This window comes from Acinonyx jubatus, chromosome A1, assembly GCF_027475565.1.
Source record: "Acinonyx jubatus isolate Ajub_Pintada_27869175 chromosome A1, VMU_Ajub_asm_v1.0, whole genome shotgun sequence".
Classification (NCBI taxonomy): domain Eukaryota; kingdom Metazoa; phylum Chordata; class Mammalia; order Carnivora; family Felidae; genus Acinonyx; species Acinonyx jubatus.
In genome coordinates, this window is record NC_069380.1 from 111,359,767 (window position 1) to 111,380,107 (window position 20,341).

Genomic DNA, 20,341 nt, shown 5'->3' on the forward strand with positions numbered 1-20,341 from the left:
TTTGCTGCTGTTTGTGTTGGTACATTTTGTATGACCACTGTATTTTCCAGTGTTCATTAGCAATACACAGTATGTGATGATCTTGATAATTTAAAAGTGTCTCTCTAGGGGTGCTTGGGTGGCTGAGTTGGGTAAGTGTCTGACTCTTGATTCAGTTCAGGTCATGATGTCACAGTTGTGAGATGGAGCTCCGTATCAGGCTCTATGCTGAACGTGGATCCTGCTTGGGATTCTCTCTCTCTCTCTCTCTCTCTCTCTCTCTCTCTCTCTCTCTCTCTGCACCTCTCTCTCTGCCTCTCTCTCTCTCCTCTGTCTCTCTGTCTCTCTCTCTCTCTCTCTTCCCCCCCTCCCGGCCCTTCCCTGCTCGCACACACTCTCTCTTACACTCTCAAAATAAATAAACATTTTAAGAAAAATAAAAAATAAAAGTGTCTCTGTGGGTATGTACTCAAACTAGGATAATCTGCATCCTTCAGATTGGTTTGTAATAGTTGTAGTTTCTCCAAGCATACAATTCTGAGCACATAAGGACAAAATTCTTGATCTTGAATTCTATTTTAGGGAATTTTAGCACTGATCTTACTGTCTTGGATTGGACCAAATACATATGAACTTGTAACAGTTTTCAGTAGCTAATGGGTGTATTGTCTTTTCTCATTTTCTCATGCCCTAAGATAGCGTCCTACATTTTTGTTTGTCTGTAATGTTGACTAAAAATTCTGCTGGTCATCTTAGGAACTTCCCAATGCTTGAAGAATACATGTAAGCAGAATGAAGGCTTTAACTATTCTTTTGGGATTTTAACTTGGCTCATTTTCTTCTTCTTAGCTGATACTCCTCCTCCTGCCTATATGCCACCAGACGATCAAATGGGTCAAGATAATTCCCAGCCCATGGATACAAGCAATAACATGATTCCTCAGATTATGCCTAGTATCTCCAGCAGAGGTAAGAGAAAAATACCATGTTTTGTTGTTGTTGCTATTTTGTTTGTTTTTAATTTTTTAGGCACTTTTAAGAAACCAACTTTATTGAAGCATAATTTATATACCCTAACATTTATCCATTAGAAGTATACGATGCAGTGATTTTTAGTAATATGCATAAAGTTTGGCACCATCATCACAATCTGCTTGTAGAACGTATTCATAAGCTTTTTAGAAGATCCCCTGTGCCTATTTGCAGTCTATCCCTGTTCCTTTTGTCAGCTCCAGAGACCCTCTAGACTGTTTTCTGTCTATATAGATTTACCTTTTCTGAACAGTTCGTGTATGTTGAATCACATAATGTGTAGTCTTGTGCATCTTGGCTTCTTTGATTTAGCATAATGTTTTCAAGGTTCTTTCACGTTGAACCACGTATCAGTAGTTTGTTCCTTTTTATTGCTGAATGATATTCCATGGTACGGATGTACCACATTTTTTTTATCCATTCATCAGTTGATGGACATTTGAATTATTTCTAGTTTTTGGCTCATATGAACAATACTGTTTGGAACGTTTGCATATAAGTCTTTGTATGGGCTTTGTTTTTATTTTTCTTGGATAAATGCCTAAGAATGGAATTTCTGACTCAATATGATAAATTTAACTATTTAAGAAAACTGCCAATTTCTCCAAAGTGGCAGTATTGTTTCATATTCCTACCAGTAACATAGGAGGTTCCAGTTTCTCCACATGCTCTTGATACTTGTTATTGTCAGTCTCTTTATCTTTTTATCACCACTCTATCGATTTTAGTGCACGTGAAGTGGTGTCTCCTTGTTTTAATTTGCATTTCCATAATGAGTAATGATTGTTGAACATTCTTTATGTCCTTATTAGCCATTCATACATCTTTTTTCATGAAATACTTAAATCTTTTGCCCATTTTTTATTTGGGTTGTTTGTTTTACTGTTCACTTGTAAGAGTTCTTTATATATTCTGGATAGAATTCCTTTGTTAGATGTATGATTTGGAGGCATTTCCTGTCAGTCTGTGGGTTATTTTTGCATTTTCTTAATGCTTGTTTTTGGATTTTCTTTTGAGGCATGAAAATTTTTGATTTTTTTTCTATACCTTTATTTATTTACTTTTCAGTAAGTTTGAATCCTTGAGGGGTACGGTATCACATGGATTCTGTGACCAGTGGCTTTAGCAGGAAGATTGCTTTGGAATTTGGCACAAACCATGCCATTGTTTCCATGAGCATGAGTTACTTTTCCCCAGATTACTCTGGTTTCGTTCACTTTGCCACCAGGAGTCACTGTGACCTATGCCTTGTACACATCAGCACATCTCTCTCCAGGGTAGAGTTCAGTTTCATCTCGAGCATGAACACTTTCAGTTTTAAGAAGAGCTTTGTGCTCCCTCTGGTCCTGGAGACCCCGCTTAGAGCCAGCAAAAATGGCCTTGGACCACAGCCTTCAGACATATTTGTCATTTTAGGAGTCCTGTTCCCAGCAGGCCTCCACAGGCTGCAAGATGGCAGAAGGAGTTGCAGGTTTTTAATTTTGACGCAGTCCAGTTTGTCAGTTCTTTCTTTCTTGATCATGCTTGTGGTGCTGCATTTAGAAAATCTTTGTCTATCCCAAAGTTGTGAAAATAGTTTCTGTTTCATCTTTTTCTAGAAATTTTATAGCCTTAACTTTTACATTTAGGTCTGTGATTCATTTTGAGGTAAACTTTTTGTATGGTAAAGACCTAATTCCTCTCTGTGCATGTAGATATCCAGTTGGGTATAGCACTATTTTGTTGAAAGGTATCTACGATTTCTCCAACAAATTGCCTTGGCATGTTTTTCAGAAACCACTTGACCATATATGTAAGAGTTTGTTACAGGACTCTCAACTCATTCATTGATTTGTATATCTATACCTCATAGTCTAGGATACTTACTAAAGCTTCATAGTAAATTTTGAAAGCGAGAAGTGTTTTTTTGAAATTTGAAAGTGAGAAGAATTTTTTCTTTTTCAAAATCGTTTAGCACTTCTGCATTCTTTGCATTTCCGTATCATTTTGGTATCAGTGTGTAAATTTCTGCCTCCCCAAAATTCCTTCCTTGGATTTTGATAGAGATCACGTTGAATCTCTGAATCAGTTTGAGAGGTTTGCCATCGTCTTCCAGTGCACAGATGTGATATGTCTTCCCATTTATTTACATCTTCCAGTTTTCAGTATTGTTTTACTTTTGCTTTTCTTTATAGATGCATTCCTGAGGGAATGGAATTTCTTTAGAACTTCATATTTGGTTTCTTCTTAATTAAATACATTGAAATACAATTGATTTTCATATATTCATCTTACAACCTGCAACCTTGCTGAACACATTTATTCTAGTAGGGTTTTTTTGTGTGTATGCGAATTCCTTAGGGTCTTATGAATACAGGAACAGGTAAATAAAAAACAGCATTATATTTTTCCTATCCAATGTGGATGCTTTTTAATCTCTCTCTTATTAGTATTATTAGAGGGCATATATGAAAACCTACAGCTGTCACCATCTTTAATGGTAAAACACTAGATTACTTTCCCCATACAATTGAAGATGTGGGGTGTGTGTGTGTGTGTGGCACACACACACACACACACACATTTATGTTTATGAATATATTTATGAATCTATTAGCCATCAAAAAGAATGAAAATTTGCCGTTTCCAACAATGTGGATGAAGCTAGAATGTATTATGCTAAGCGAAATAAGCAGAGAGAGACAAATATCATATGAGGTCACTCATGTGGAATTTAAGAAACAAAACAGATGAACATACGGGAAGGTGGCGGGGGGAGAAAAAAGGAAAACCAAGCACAAGAGACTCAACGATAGAGAACAAACAGGGTTGATGGAGGGAGGTGAGTGGGAGATGGGCTGTGTGGGTGACAGGTATTAAGGACGGCGCTTGTGATGAGCCCTGGGTGTTGTATGTAAATGGTGAGTCACTGAATTCTTCTGAAATCAATATTGCACTGCATGTTATCTAACTAAAATTAAAAAAGAAAAAAAAAGACAAGGATGCCTGCTCTCACCACTTGTACTTACCACTGTTCTGGCCGTAAACTACTAGGTCTCTTCTATTCCTAGTTTTCTGAGAATTTTTACCATGAATGGATGGTGGATTTTGTTGGAAGCTTTTTCCGCATCTGTCGAGATAATCAGATGAGGTTTTGTTCTTTTTTCTAACAGTAAGGTGTATTACATGAACTCGAAACCAATCTTTTATTCCTGGGATATTTCCATATGGTGTATAATTTTTTTTTTACATATTTCTAGATTAGATTTACTGATATTTTGTTGAGTGTTTTTACTTGTGTATTCATGAGGAAGGGATAGTGGTATGTAGTTGTGTTGGGTTGTCTTTATTCAGCATTGATATCAGGGTAATAATGACATCATGGAATGAGTTGGTAACTGTTCCCTCCTATTTTTGGAAGAGTTTGTTTGTATTATTTCTTCTTTAAATATTTGATAGAATTTACCAGTGAAGATATTTGGGCTTGGACTTTTCTTTGTGGGGAAATTTAATTCCTGTTCAGTTTCCTTGATTCTGTCATTCTATTCAGAGTCTCTGGGTTTTTTGTTTGTTTGTTTGTTTGTTTGAGTCAGTTTTGGTAATTTGTATCTTGCTAGGAGTTTGTCTACTTTGTCTAGATTGTCTAATTGTTGACATAAAGTTTTTTGTGGTACACTTTTTAGTATTTCTCATTTCTGTGGGGGTTAGTGGTGATGTCTTCATTTCTGATTTTGGTAATTTGCGTCTTGTTCTTTTTTTTGGTTGGTTTTTAGCTAAAGGGTTGTTAATTTTGTTGATCTTTTGAAAGAACCAGCTTTTCTCTTTTTCACGGATTTCCAGTCCAGTCTGTCTTATTTTCTTTATTCTGCTTACTCTAGCCTTAGTTTGCTTCTCTTTCTATAGTTTCTTTTTTTTTTTTTTAATTTTTTTTTCAACGTTTTTTATTTATTTTTGGGACAGAGAGACAGAGCATGAACGGGGGAGGGGCAGAGAGAGAGGGAGACACAGAATCAGAAACAGGCTCCAGGCTCTGAGCCATCAGCCCAGAGCCTGACGCGCTGCTCGAACCCACAGACCGTGAGATCGTGACCTGGCTGAAGTCGGACGCTTAACCGACTGCGCCACCCAGGCGCCCCTCTTTCTATAGTTTCTTAAGGTGAAATCTTACGTTATTGGTTTGAGTTGTTTCTTTTTTAGCATAGGAGTTCAAACCCATAACTTCTGATACGTTTTGTTTTCGGATTTATTCAGTTCACAATATTTTTAAATTTCCCTTGTGATTTCTTACTTTGACCCTTTGTTTATTTAGCAACATGTTCATCAGTTTCCATATATTTCAGGATTTCCTCGGTATTTTCTGTTGGTTCCTAATTTAATTCCATTGTGGGAATATAAAGCATTGAACCTAAATTGTATGAGTTCCGTTCTTTTTAAAACTTACTGAGAATTTTTTTATGCATGTTTTTGTACAGCCTGGGACCTAAGAATGGTTTTTAGATTATTAAAGAGTCGTTGAGGTGCCTGGATGGCTCAGTCGGTTACACGTCCGATTTCGGCTCAGGTCATGATCTCACGGTTCGTGAGTTCAAGCCCTGCGTCGGGCTCTGTGCTGACAGCTCAGAGCCTGGAGCCTGCTTCAGATTCTGTGTCTCCCTCTCTCTCTGCCCCTACCTAGCTTGTACTCTGTCTCTCTCTCAAAAATAAATAAACATTAAAAAAAAATGAAAAAAAAAGTTGTTAAAGATGAATACGTGACAAAGATAGACTGTAGCTTTCAAAATCTAAAATATTTGCATCTCACTTGGTCATGGAATTTAATCCTTCTTGTGTCTTGCTGGATTTAGCGGGCAGAAAAGGTTTGCCAGCTTCTGGCAGAGCAGTGGTCTATTTTAGAGACTAATTCCATGTGTTTGTGGGAAAAAAACTGTTTATTTTGATACCGTAGGATGTCTTAAGATCTGTGGATTTTAGTTACATCAAGTTAGTAGTGTTGTTCAGGTCCTCTGTATCCTTGCTTATTTTCTTTCTAATTGTTCTATCAGTGATTGAGAGTGTGAGATTGCAGGTTGGGGCATCTCCAACTATTGCTGTTGAATCCTTTATTTCTACTTCCATTCCTGTTGGTTTTTGCTTCATATACTTTGAGGGCTCTGTTGGTAAAGTGAGCAATTTGATATCCTTAAATATATGCACAGTGTTGTGCAACCATCACTACTATCCATTTCCAGAACTTTCCATCATCTCAAACAGAACTCTTCCCATTAAACAGTAACTGCCCATCCCCCCTCCACTTAGCTCCTTGGTAGCTACCATTCTACTTTCTGTCTCTGAATTTGCCTATCTAAGTGGAATCATACAATATTTGTCTTTTTGTGGCTGACTTCTTTCACTTAGCCTAATCTTTTCAAGGTTTATCCATGTTATAGCATGTGTCAGAATCTCATGTCTTTAAAGACTGAACGTGTTCTCTCGTATGCACGTTATTATATGCACTTCTGTGCCACATTTTGTTAATCCATTTATCGGTTGATGGACATTTGGGTTGTTTCTACCTTTTGGTAGAATAGTGAATAATGCCACTATGAATATTGTTGTCTAGGTATTTATTCGACTCTCTGCTTTTAATTCATTTGGATCCTATCCCTGGGAGTAGAATGACTGGATTTTGTGGTGATTCTGTTTAACTTTTTGAGGAACTGCCAAACTTTTTTTCCACAGCGGCTGTACCATTTACATTTCCCCTAGCAAGGCATTAGAGTTCTCATTTCTCTACATTCTTGCCAACTCTTGTTATTTTCCGTGTTTCTTGTTTTGTTTCATTTTTGTTTTTTTATATAATGGCTATCCTAATGGGTGTGAAGTGGTATCTCATTGTCTGTCTAAAGTCACTGTGTTTTGAGACCTTAAACTCCTTAGTATATGACCAGTTAGAAGAAGTAAGGTACTGCCATTTTACACATTTCTTAAAAGGATGGTGTTTTTGTGTACTTTGCATGTGTTTGTGATGATACCGTATGAGTGTATGTCACATGTGTTTTCCCAGGACCCCCGCATTTCTCAAAATAGTTAAATTTCAGGCCTCCCTAGTAGTTTTGTTAATGTGTGAATAATATCTTTGCTTTTTCAAGGTCTAGAATTTATCTAGGAATTTTGTCATACTAATTTTCTTGTAATTCATAGAATCTCCCTTCATTTGGATCAAAATGTCTCAGACATGAATTTCTGGATGTGAATTCTTGCACCTCCCCTTATTCACTTCGCAGCCTAAGATGGCTTTTTAAATCTCTCAGCTTCCCTTTCTCCATTTGTAATTAAACAGAGAGAATGTCTGCACAGGAATTGTTAGTTGTTGATTGGATTAGATGCTCTGTGTAATGACCATGGCATACCGCGTCAGGAAATACCCAGTGAATGGTGTTCTCATCCTCCTTGAAAATATGGAGAGGATTTACTTCACCTGTCATCTTCCTTTTCCTCTTTCTCCTGACTGTGCAGAGGGCGGAGTGCAGTTTCCTGCTGTTGTGTGTGAGACACTCCTTGCTGTACTGTTTGTCTCGGCCTAACAGCTTAGTCCCTTTAGAGGAACTTGGCACTCAAGTCTTCTTGCCCTCCTTAGATATCTTTTTTCACTGAAGTTTCCTGTCATTTCAGTCCTATTTTGTGTTTTTTCTCTCTGTTTTCTTTGACAGATAGGTGACAGAAGGGAACTCAGAGTTAAACTGTAGCACCTTGAATTGCCAGTTGACAGTGTGTCCCTTGCCTTGAGCAGAGACAAAGCTCTTCATTCTCTTCTTTTTTTCCAAACCAAAATTGTCTTTTTAGTTGTGCTTAGCATTTTTTCTCTGCAAGCTTCTGCTTGGCTCTGGCTTTCCTGATACTATTCTTAAAACTGCCTGAAACTCATTTGTCTGCGTCTGGTTATGGGCCCCTCCCTGTTCCATCTTTTGTATAAACTTTAAATTCTGACCTCTTAGGACTTCTCTTTATGGGTCCACATTGGTTTATTTTTCTCTGGTCCTGCTTATGTGAATTCTTTGCAGTTGAATAACCAGTGCTGAGTTTATAAAAGTTAACCAATTCTTTTGCATGGTCTGCCTCGGCCACATAGCCACTCTTAGGGGTTTTTGGACATTTTTTTATGTCTGTCTTTTTTGAAAGAAAACTTGAGGGTTCATCACTTATCTTCCTCATTTCAGCCTCAAGAAAGAAACCCTGTGAGCGTTGGAAGAAGAGTTTCATGTGTCCCTCCTGTCCATTCCATCCATTAGGAATTGTTGACTTTCACAACAATAAGATTTTGGCCGATAGTTGATGTATAAATCTTTTTCCATAGGCAGTTCTGGCCTTTAACATTAGTATGTATACCACCTTTTACCAAAGTTAATGCTCACTTAGTTGTGTGTGTGTGAGTGTGTGTGTGTGTTTTCAACAGACTTTATTTTTTATATGAGTTTTAGGTTCACAGCAAATAAGAGTATAAAAGTACAGGTCATTCTCACCTCCCACCCCCACCCCCGCCTCCACACATGCACAGCCTGGCCAGCTACCAAAACCCTACACTGGAGTGGTCCATTTCTTACAATCGATGAACCTGCCTTTACCATCATTATCATCCCAAATTGATAATTTACATTAGAGGCCGTTTTTGGTGTGTGTTTTGTGGATTGTAACAAATGAATGTAGTAGCGAAGTATATGGAAGTATACCTGTGGTATACAGAATAGTTTCACGGCCCTAAAAATCCTCTATGCTTTGCCTGCTCATCCCTCATTCATCCCTCATTCATCCCTCATTCCCTCTGACTCCTGGTAATTTTTCTGTCTCCATAGTTTTGCCTTTTCCAAAATGTCATCTAATTAGAATCATATAGTATGCAGCCTCATCACATTGGTTTCTTTCACAGAGTAACATGCATTTAAGTTTCATCTCTTTTCATGGTTTGATAGCTCATGTCTCTGTTGAGCTGAATAATATTCTGTCATCTGGATGTACCAGAGTTTGTTTTCCACTCACCTATTGAAGGACATCTTGCTTGCTTTTAAGTTTTGGCAAATATGAATAAGGCTGCTGTACACATCTCTGCGTAGGTTTTTATATGGAATAAATTTTTAGCTCCTTTGGGTAGATACTGAGCGTGTTTGCTGGTATATGGTTATATGGTAAGAGTATGTTAAGTTTTGTAAGAAACTGCCAAACTGTCTTCCAAAGTGGCTGTACCATTTTACGTTCCCACTAGCAGTGAATCAGAATTCTTACGGCTCCACATACTCACCAGCATTTGGTGTTGGCCCTCTTTTGGATTTTGGCCATTCTAATGTCCCTATATGTCCCTATAATGTCACTGCCATCTATAGTGGTATTTTACTGCTATTTTAATTTGTATTTACTGATGGCATACAATGTGGGGCCTCTTTTCATATGCTTATTTGTTATGTGTCTGTCTTCTTTGAATGAGGTGGCTGTTTATGTATTTAATCCATTTTTTTAATTGGGTTATTTATTTTCTTGTTGGATTTTAAGAGTTCTTTGTATATTTTGGATAATAGTCCTGTACCAGATATGTCTTTTGCATGTATGGACAGAGGATCTGAATAGACATTTTTCCAAAGAAGGCATAAAGATGGCAACAGACATACGAAAAGATGCTCAGTGTCATTAATCATCAGGGAAATGCAAATCAAATCACAGTGAGACACCACCCCACACCAGGCTGAGCAGCTAGTATCAAAAAGACAAGAAATAAGGATTGACGAGGATGTGGAGAAAAGAGAACCTGGTACACTATTTGTGGGAGTGTAGATTGGGGCAGCTACTGTGGAAAACAATACGCAGATTCCTCAAAAATTTAAAAATAGAAACACTGTATTTTCTAGTAATTCCACTTCTGGTTATTTATCCAAAGAAAGTGAAAACACTATTTTTTTTTTGAAAACACTAATTTGAAAAGATATCTGCACCTCTGTGTTTGTTGCAGCATTATTTACAATAGCCAAGATATGGGAGCAACCTAAGTGTCCATTGGTACATAAGTAGATAAAGGAGATTTATACACAGTGGAATATTACTCAGCCATAAAAATGAGATCTTGCCATTTTGCATCAACATAGATGGATCTAGAGGCTGGCTACTCTGCTAAGTGACATAAGTCACAAATACAAATTTGTCACAAAGACAAATACCATATGATTTTACACATGTGTTGTATAATGTTGTGTGGTGACTGGTGGTAACTGCTCGTATTGTGGTGAGCGGTGAGTAATGTATAGGGATTATCTAATCACTGCATTGTATGCCTGGAACTAAAGTGATGTTGTATGTCAACTATACATCAGTAATAAAAATTTTAAAGAAAAAAAATAAATGTGATGTTGCCTATCCTTGTATTTGTATTTGATAATTTTTCAAATCATCATATTCAAGGCATTTTTTTTTTTTTTTTTTGATACAGACTCAAAGTCAGGGAGGAACAATGAGATTTAAGTGGAATATCTGAAAGTATTTTTCATAGAGTGCTTGGGTTTGGTTAAAGGGAAACAAAGAATCTGGGGTTTCTAATTCACTCATTAAATGTTCTGTTTTTTGTATTTTTGTCTGGTTTGTTTACAGATGTTCAGCCTGTTGCCTATGAGGAGCCCAAACATTGGTGTTCAATTGTGTACTATGAATTAAACAATCGTGTTGGGGAGGCTTTTCATGCATCTTCTACTAGCGTGTTAGTGGATGGATTCACAGACCCTTCAAATAACAAAAGTAGATTCTGCTTGGGGCTGTTGTCAAACGTTAATCGTAATTCAACAATTGAAAACACTAGGCGACATATTGGAAAAGGTAATTTTGTCATTTCCCTGCGTTCAGTTGAAATGAGTCCTTTGCTGTACTTGCCGTTTACCATGTATCATGGAAGGTGCTGGTGCAGAAGATGAGCCTAGAGCATGGGTGCTGCTCTCCAGTTCTGCTGGTGAATGTATTAAGACCTAATCAGTCCTCTTTTCCTTATCCTGCTTAGTTTTACTTCTTAGTACTTAGGATCTGAAATTATATTATTTCTGTGTTTATTTTTTGAGTATCTTCCTGATTGGAATGTAAGCTTTACAGAAATACGCATTGTTCATAGCAGTATTTTCAGCAGTGCCTGGCTCATAGTAAATACACAGCAAATATTTGTGAAATATAGGAGTGCTGGTGGAAGAGTAGAATTTATTAATTGAGGTATTTGTGGAGTATTTTGAGTTGAAGTGCCTTGTAAGAATTTCTCTTATGTTGGAGGAGCTGGGTTACAGGTAGGGAATCCAATTTGAATGATACAAGTTTTCAGTGGCTTCACCACTATTCCTCCTGCCTTTTAAATTCAGGTAACAAGGTTTTATTTATATTTCATCCTGCAAGACAGTTGCCACAACAAACAAGGAACTTTCCACACCTCAGTGAAAGGGCAGAGTCCCATGCATCAAGTGGCCAGGAAGGAAACCTATCCCAGGTGGAGTGTATTACCTGTCTCCTAAGAAGTGTAGTTTTTACCACTGGCTGTTTTTGGCTTCTTTGACTTGAGAAAGTCTTAGTCCAAGTTAGGAGAAGATGTACATAATTATCGTTGTAAAGTGATTTCTTGTAGAAGAGATTCAGCAAAATACTATGGCCAAAAATAAGTTGAAAAGAAAGTTTCCATTCTTTTTTGACTCTTGCCATCTTGGTGCAATTTTGTAGGTGAAATGCCTCACTTCTATGCATTGATTTTCGCACTACAGTAGGGTAATTTAAGAGAAATCTACTTGGTGAATTCTTAGTTCTGGCATCTGTTTTCCCTTTTTTTCTAGTACCCAGTTCTAGGATCCCTTCTTCTGTGTGCCATTTTTATTTGCTCAGAAACAAAACACAGCTTTTCGTATCACAGCCTGATACAAGTCTGTGACTCAAATGTGTACGGGGTATGTGTTATAAAGATGGTCTTATTAGCACTGTTTGGGTAGTGAAAAGTTGGAAATAACCTAAACCTTAACTACATAATTTGAAGTTTTAATATTGAAATTACATTTATATATTATTTACATATATATTTTTTAAATAGAAAAACCATTCTTTTTAGGGGAAGTGAAATAAATCTGTTTAGAACCCCTTCCTGTGAACTGAAATTACATATGTGGTTTAGGGTCTCTTTTTTTTTTTTTTTTTTAAGTTTATATATTTATTTTGAAAGGGAGAGAACGAACAAGGGGGGGCCGAGAGAGAAGGGGGACAGAGGATCCCGAGGGGGGACAGAGGATCCCGAGGTGGGACAGAGGATCCCAGGGGGGTTCTGTGCTGACAGCAGAGAGGATTTAGGGTCTTTGAATGCTGCTGTACCCTCCATTAGTAAAAAGAGTGCAAAACACTCTGCCAACTGACTCTATGATAGTTAAGAGCGCCAGCTTTCCTTTGAAAGGACTCATCATAGGTGCCTTTTTTGTCTTTTTGCCTTCGCTTTCTCTCATAGAGCTAACAAGTGATTGTTGGCAAAGAGAAGACAACCTAAGAACTGATGAACGTAATAATCTGCCAGCCTGAGGGTTAAGTCTTGGTTACTTGAGGACCACTGTAGAATTCAGGCAGACATTAACCTCTTCCTTATCTTCGGCACCATAGGCCCTCTAGTGGTAGCTTCTACCTCCAGACTTTGCGCGGTTGCTGTGGATTAGTGGGTGTTCTTGGTTGCACCCCATACAGCGTCTTTGATTTCATTATACTGATTTATTAAGGTGAGTCTTGGAATGCTCGTCTTTTTAAGGTGTTCATCTGTACTACGTTGGTGGCGAGGTGTATGCGGAGTGCCTCAGTGACAGCAGCATATTTGTACAGAGTAGGAACTGCAACTTTCATCACGGCTTTCATCCTACCACTGTCTGTAAGATTCCCAGCAGTTGCAGCCTCAAAATTTTTAACAATCAAGAGTTTGCTCAGCTTCTGGCTCAGTCTGTCAACCATGGGTTTGAGGCGGTGTATGAGCTCACCAAAATGTGTACCATTCGAATGAGTTTTGTCAAGGTGAGTGGGTTGTAAGCTGTAGCTTAATTTGAGTCACTGTAAATATGTAGTTCATATTTCTATAGGTTATGATTCTAAAAAGTAATTCTTAAAATGCAAGGTGGGATTTACTTTTGACTTGACTTAATAGGTTTTTAAATGATGTTGTTGAATTTAAGGCTTTAACCACTCAATAGGTCTAAGTAGTAATTTTATAATCCAGACATTATAAAATGCATAGTACTGACAATGATTTTGATATGAATAGGGGCTGAATTTATAAAGAATTTCAATTAAAGACTAAATTGCTAGAAAGCATTTCACATTAAAATTGCTTTTCAAGTTCCTTAACCTCTGCAATTTGAGTTGTTATTAGATCCCACTGGAGTGACTTAAAAAATTCTTCAGAATACTAATATTATCTTCCAGGTATTTAACCTCTGTTATTAAGGATTTGCAAAGTTGAATGTTTCAAATTTATCATTTGCTCTTGGCCTGATTTCATTGGCATTCCAAAGATGATGGTTCATGAGTAAAATTAGGGAAGAGTTTTAGTTGATACATTTAAGCATCCTGTACTACATCCACTTGGTCCTTACGGATTTAGCCAAAGAAGAGCATCTGTGAAATGCTGCATGTGGACTTTTTTTTTTGACATTCAGAAGAATAGTCCAGTGTTTCCTTACTGTTTTGCTATAGGTCTGTTTTATGCATCACTTTATCAGCAGTCCCGAAGGCATGCCCCTCTCCATAGAAACCTAACTTTTGTATATTTAATTTCTACTCCACCACCCCTAAGCCTAATTTATCCATGCCAGCACTACTTTAAGCAGTAAAGCAGAGGATTTGGTAAATCCAGGCAAATAAAAGTGAAAAAATATATTTTAATCTTTATCTAGAGTTTTAGGTTAAAATATTCCAGCTTCCTTCATCCCAGCTACATTAATTACATTTGCATGCATTGATGAGATCTACAGTGCCTTCCTTAACTGATAGTTAAAAAAAAAACAAAAAAAACCCCCAAACCTAAAAACTAAAAGCTTTTTCCTAACAAAATCTGATGTGAATGTACATGAGACTGTAAGTTTTGTTTATCTCATTGGGAATGTATCTCACTGCAGAAATACTTATGTTTTAATTATGAGATATTGTACTGTATTAACTTTCTAAACTAAAAAAAAAAAGAATTCTAAAACCTATCTTGTTCCAAGGATTTCTATTAAGGGACTCCTATCTCTTTCCAAAAGTTCTGCAACTCTGTTGCTTTGAATTCCATGGTGAATCCTAAGATTGGTTTGGTGATCTCTATTGTTAAAGTATCTTTTTGTTAGTATGTTAAAATTGGTTTAGACTGGTTTACAGTTTAAAGAGGGCTTTGCTGTGATATCTTTTCATTTTCTTAGGGCTGGGGAGCAGAATATCACCGGCAGGATGTTACCAGCACCCCGTGTTGGATTGAGATTCATCTTCATGGGCCTCTTCAGTGGCTGGATAAAGTCCTTACTCAGATGGGTTCCCCTCTGAACCCCATATCTTCCGTCTCATAGTGCAGAAGTAGTCTTTTCAATTATATTATTCGTGGACTCGTTTTAATTTTAGGGAAACTTTTCAGTACAGATACTGTGAGCTTACATGGAAAACAGATATTACAGCTTTTTTTTTTTCTATATAATTGTGACCAATACATTTGTATTTTGTGACGAATCTACATTTGTTTGTTATTCGTGTTCATGTGATTAACTCTCAAAAGTGTTGTGAAAAATGTAAAGTAGAAGTATTGTACCCCAAATTCACAGGTTTGGCGTTGATCTTAAACTGGAACATAATTTTGCCTTATTGTCCCAACAACCTGTTACTTGTTCAGTTTCTTGGAAAAATATAATGCGTCACGTGATGAAAAATTATAATAGAAAAAGAAAGTATGTGGTGAAAATTCTTCCCTTCTCCTTTTAACCCTACAGGAAATGTACTTTTTCCAGTTTCTTTGTCCTACCAGTGTTAAGAAAGTGTAGTTCGTTGTTTTCTGAAAGCATGTGGTAGGAGCTGAAAAGAAACTATAAAAAAAAAATCTTCTATTTGAAGGAACACTATGCACTGCTCTCACAAGTAGTGTTCAGTAAAAGCAAAGTGATAGTTTTCTAGATGATGTCATAAAATGTACATTTACTACAGCTAAGTGTTTGTCAGTCTGTTGTGGCTTCATTCAGTATATCTTTTGTAAAACATTTCCTTTTTTTAAGAAAAATTATTGTAAACACCAGATCTCCAGTATATGTATGTCATTTACTCCGAGTCTGTCCCGAGTACTACTTTATAGCTAGTGCATGCGCGGCCTTGTTCAGCTTGGCTACTTTTGGCCACTGTTGCAAGAACTCTAACTTTGACATGCATTAATCTTCTGTTTTGCACTTTGATGGGTGACAGTTTTTAGTGTAACCTTTTGTGTAACACACTCAAGTGACTTGGACTTCGATGCTCATCCTTACTTACTTGGTACCCCTTTTGTATTAACAAACACTGCGGTTTATAGATTACAGTTGTAGGAAGTTAGACTTTTTCTACCTTTTTTGTATTTTCGACCTAGTTTATAAGACTGTTATTCTGTAGTTCCAATGTAAGGTGCCTTTCTAATTACCTACCACTCTCTGGGTGTCACTCGTGTTGGAAAGTCACAGACTCCTCCCATTGCTGTTACTGGTGTCAATTGCCCCTAGTAAGGAAAGGACCTGTGTGCGGTAGCCCGTAAGAACCTCTTCGGTCTGACCCTGGGTTGGGGCTGCTGGTCTGGTACTTAAACGAGTAAGCAGTGGTTGTTGAGATAGTTGATTTTGAAGTAGTCACGTATCAGAGAATGCAGACTATTCTCTCAGTTCCCACGAATGCTGTTTTTTCCCATTTATTAGCACTTCCATGGATGCTAATGTCCCAGAACACTAGTCCTCGGAGAGGAAAGACACGAAAACTCTAAAATACCTGTTCGTTCAGTCATGCTTGAAGGAAGGACTTTTAACCTCTCTTTCTAGAGAGCAGCCAAATGGACACTTGGTTATGGCATGAGAACAAAGATGTATTTTGAAAAAAAGTGACCTAATTTACCTCTCAGAGAAAGCTATTTTCTGGTGCCTTTTGAAAGTATATGGAGCCATGTCAGTCTTCTATTTAAAGTGCTAGTTTGGTTTGACTTTCTCTCCTTTGCCCTTTCTGCATTTTTTGAGGAAAGGAGAATACAGTTCCTTTTTTCTGTGACATTATTTATTGCTTTTACGAAGTGCAGCCAGTGGATGGCTTTAGTTCTGTCAGATGAAGTGCCATATATGTTTCAGCTCACAGTCCTTTGCTGGGTCAAAGGAGACTTTCTGACAGTCACCTGAGCCTTCAACATAAGTAAGTTTTACGTGACCTGCATTCTTAATCTTCCACACTTGTGTCAGCCACATGAAAGAGAATTATTTGCCTAGTGTTAGAACCTAGCTATTTACGTCGTTCTTTTACTTACCAGGCTTATGGCATAATCTTTGGAACAAATGTGTAGGAAGAAACCACCCAGGTTGAATGATGGATACGTGTAATCAACTTCCATGGACTTGAACTGGTGGAAACTGTTGAATTGTTTTATTGATGTTTTCAGTTGATTTAATTAAAAATTGTTTTTATTCATGTTATGGTCTTTAGAGTTGTTGAGATTTTATGCGATTGGTCTTTTCTGTCTTTTCCTTAAGGAGTTGTGTCTCATGAAGGTCATTACTGAAGCTATTGACCGTTCAGAGTTCCATGGAAGAGTAGAGGCCTGTGGTCTTAACTAAAAGACATTAACTATATACCCCTGGATTTTAACTGAAAATTTTATGCAGTTGCTTCTGTAATTCCCGGGTGTGTCCAAAATCTATGGATGGGAAGTAAAAATTGCCAGTGAGATTTTAAAAACTAAAATTCTGACCAATGAAGACACTTCTGAAAGAAACCATTTCAGAAAATTACAGTTTAAAATTTTTATTTAGACTTTGGAATGTTTCATGGTCAAATTTATGAAAATATCACCAGTAGAACAATCAGACATTTCATATTAATACTTGCAAGCTGAAAAGAGTAGAGCCTGGGAATAATAAAATTACAACCAGGTTGGTAAATGCAAAAAGAGAAATAGAATGAAAATTCTTCTGAGTAATGAATTAACCCAAGAAAAAGATATTTGGAAAAACAATTTAAGAGTTGCATTTGGACCAGCGTGTTTGTATAATGAAGTATTATGGTCTGTTTGGTATTGCCTGGCTTATATTTTAGAATGTAAACTATTAGGCATGTTATTGATCTTCTGAAGCTAACACTTTTTCTTTAGAGATTAAGACATCAATCAAAATGTCAAGTATATACATCAGAATATAAATCATTTTTCACATTTTATTATTATGTAAGGAACCTATGGTAATAGAATTGGCTGGGTTTCTTAGTTGAAATCCACAGTAAGATTCCTAGGTAGTTCAGTGAGCTATACCTAATAGTATAGAAAGAGGATGTAGCTACTTGATACTTTTCATAACATTTGAGAGTAAGATATCCTTTTAAGATGTAAAATGATCAAGACGTGGTCCCATCTGAAATCTCTTGTCAAGATGAGAACTGGGGCTCACAGGGAACCTGTGGGAAACAGTTCTGTCACAGTGTTCTGTTGAAGGAGAAGATTTGTAGAGAATATGAACTCCTGCCAGTATCAGAGAACCTCCAGAAAGTCTGATGGTACCTGTCCAAGTACTCTATTTCTGTTCTAGAAAACATCTGATATGCCAGCTTGGATCCATTTCTTTATTCTCTTTATGGTTGTTTGCTCAGTGTTCCTTTGAATCGTTATCACTTCCCCACTTAAACTGTGTTAATGTCTTTTATACTTACTGAAGAAGGAAGACTTGATAATTGAGCTTCCGACGATGACTTCAGTTTTGGATCTGTTAACCTTTAAGAGGATCAGAGCCCTTCTTTGTTGTATTACTTAAATCCTTGTTCACTCTCTCAGGTAGGAATATAAATATGTGTTCTCTTCATACCCATCAGCTAGATAAGCAAGGATCTTCTAAGATAGTAGTTAGCATGGTGGTTTCAGGCATGTTTGGTGATTTTTCTGGGAGGTAGTTTTCCTATACATTGGTTTGTGGGTGGTCTCTCGAGATACTAACTAGGGCAGCTTTCTGGGGGGCAGGCTCTTATTTGAGACCCATTTCCTCCAGAGCAGCAGCATTTTCCTCTTTGATAGAGATGGGATTTGGGAGAGGTTTTCTTCTCACAGAAGATGCATGTATGGAAAGTGAGAATTCAAGGCATTTCTTCTGCATAAAGACTTGCCTGCTGGACAGAAGCTTGGACAGTTCTTTGGAATTCACTGGGTTATAGTTCAGCATTTCCTAATTATGAGAGGTAACAGTGTTTATCAAGCCTTTGTTTTATTGGATTATTCACAGTAGAAACTTAACTTCTAAAATACAACTGTGTTACAACTGAAGTGTTACCCTAAAATTGGATGGTTTGTAAAAACCAATGAGAGGTATTTTACATAGCAATTTTTTTTAAAGTAAGAGCGTGTGATACAATATTTGCTGGTAGCAATTGCTGTTAAACAAATGATGGGATGTTTGGGTGAAAACATCCAGCCATAGAGTAGGTTTCTTCTGTCATTCATGGCAGAGTGAAAAAGGTGTGCATGGTTTTCATCCAAATAATTCAATTCTTGAAATTGTTAGCAATCATTATAAACCATTGTCCTCTAAGGATTTATTTGAAGATACTGTTATTAAAAAGTTCAGAATTTTGTGTACAGGTAGATTCTTGCCCCCCATTAATAAGTAGTGCCTTCTTGATACTAGCTGGTATTAACTATAATAAAACTACAGTGAGGCCAAACAATCCTACTTTCTGTATAAAGAAGACATTTTTAGAGTCAGATATTCCTTTCTAATATCATTGGAGATAATGTTGCTTTGATTTATTCATGAAGTATTTTATATGTAGGGACTCTTGAAGATAATAGTTGGGCAAGCTATTGTCTTCTTAATCTGTTTGGTTAAAAGTGCATTTTAAGGATCACTTATTTTAAAATTGGATCGGATTGTAATCATGAGAACTGGATGTATGTGTGTACCTGCCCATCTTCTCTTAAAAAGATACTCATATGCAGATGATAAAGACCAAACCAGTGGCTGCAGTATAGGTCCGCTTCTTGTTCTGCTTCTGTTTCTGTGGTAGAAAATGAAATTCTAGCAATATGCTTCAATTCTGTTACCTTTTTGATACTTATAAAAATGTATTAGGTTTTACTATACTGTGCTTTTTCAAAGCCATAACTCTTAAGAACTTTGTTTTTGCATATTGTTTGCTAATACTTTATTTTAATAAATCTCAAAACCTGCTTATGTGTCTGTTGGGTCTTTTTGTGTGTGTGTGTGTGTTGGGGGGGAAGGGGGTTTCTTTCGGTACTTTCTTTTGACCTAACGTCTTTGACTGAATGGACTTGTAAAAAGGGTGAGTTGACCAGTCGCTGTGACTGGCTGTGTTACCTGTTTGTGTGCGCTAACAATAGGAAATGGATATACCATGCCTCCTTCCTCGGTGGGAGATTGGCTCAGAATGTAGTGTTTCTTCATTCTGTTTGTAAGAGAGTTGATGTGTTTTTCTTTGTTTAGCTTAGTGTAGTTTAGTTGGATTTTGAAAAGGTATTTAGATCTAGAGTCTGGGGTATTTTCATTTAACCGCTAATTTCCCTTCTGTAGATCTATCTGTAAATGAGCGGTCTTGACTGCATGATTGGGAGGTAGAGTAGTAGCTGTAGGTTCTGCCTGCCTCCGTGGGAGTCCTGGGCCTCATAGTTCTGTTCGCTTTGTGCCTTTAGGCAAGTTGATTAACCACTCTGTACCTCAGTTTCCTGATCTGTAAAGTGAAAGTCTACTGTATAGTATTTTGGGAAAGATTAAAGAAAATACAAATAAAGTACTTAGAGCAGTGCCTGGCACATAAGAACTCATATTTTTATTCTTGTTATCTCTTGTATTTCTTCTTTAATTGACGGGAATTATTTCTGATGCTGCTTGACTTGAGTAGATCAACCCTTGATTAGCCACCTTGCCAGGTGACTTTGTTATTATTTTCTCCTTTAAAAAAATTTTTTTTTAAATCACAGGTTTTATTAGCCCCACCGAGTACATGCTTTTACCACCACTGTGTTGTATATAGAAGTGCAACCTCATTCAATTAGAAGAGGATGGTGTAAATCTTTGTGCTCCCCACTAGAACAGGAGAAAAACTCACACTAAATATTTCAACCCTAAAGAGTAAATCCAAAAGCTCTTATTTTTCTTTTTGGAGAAAAGCC

General features: G+C 37.1%; 1 protein-coding gene across 1 annotated transcript in view; it reads left to right on the forward strand.

Annotated features, from left to right (window-relative positions):
* Positions 1-19,381, forward strand: part of SMAD5 (SMAD family member 5) — a 49,687-nt gene extending 30,306 nt beyond the window's left edge. Inside the window, exons 4-7 of the mRNA XM_015087623.3 lie at positions 829-948; positions 10,597-10,818; positions 12,752-13,008; positions 14,391-19,381. Of these exons, the coding sequence (XP_014943109.1) occupies positions 829-948; positions 10,597-10,818; positions 12,752-13,008; positions 14,391-14,534 (743 nt within the window). The 3' untranslated portion in view covers positions 14,535-19,381. The remainder of the gene's footprint in view (positions 1-828; positions 949-10,596; positions 10,819-12,751; positions 13,009-14,390) is intronic.
* Positions 19,382-20,341: the final 960 nt, after the last annotated feature.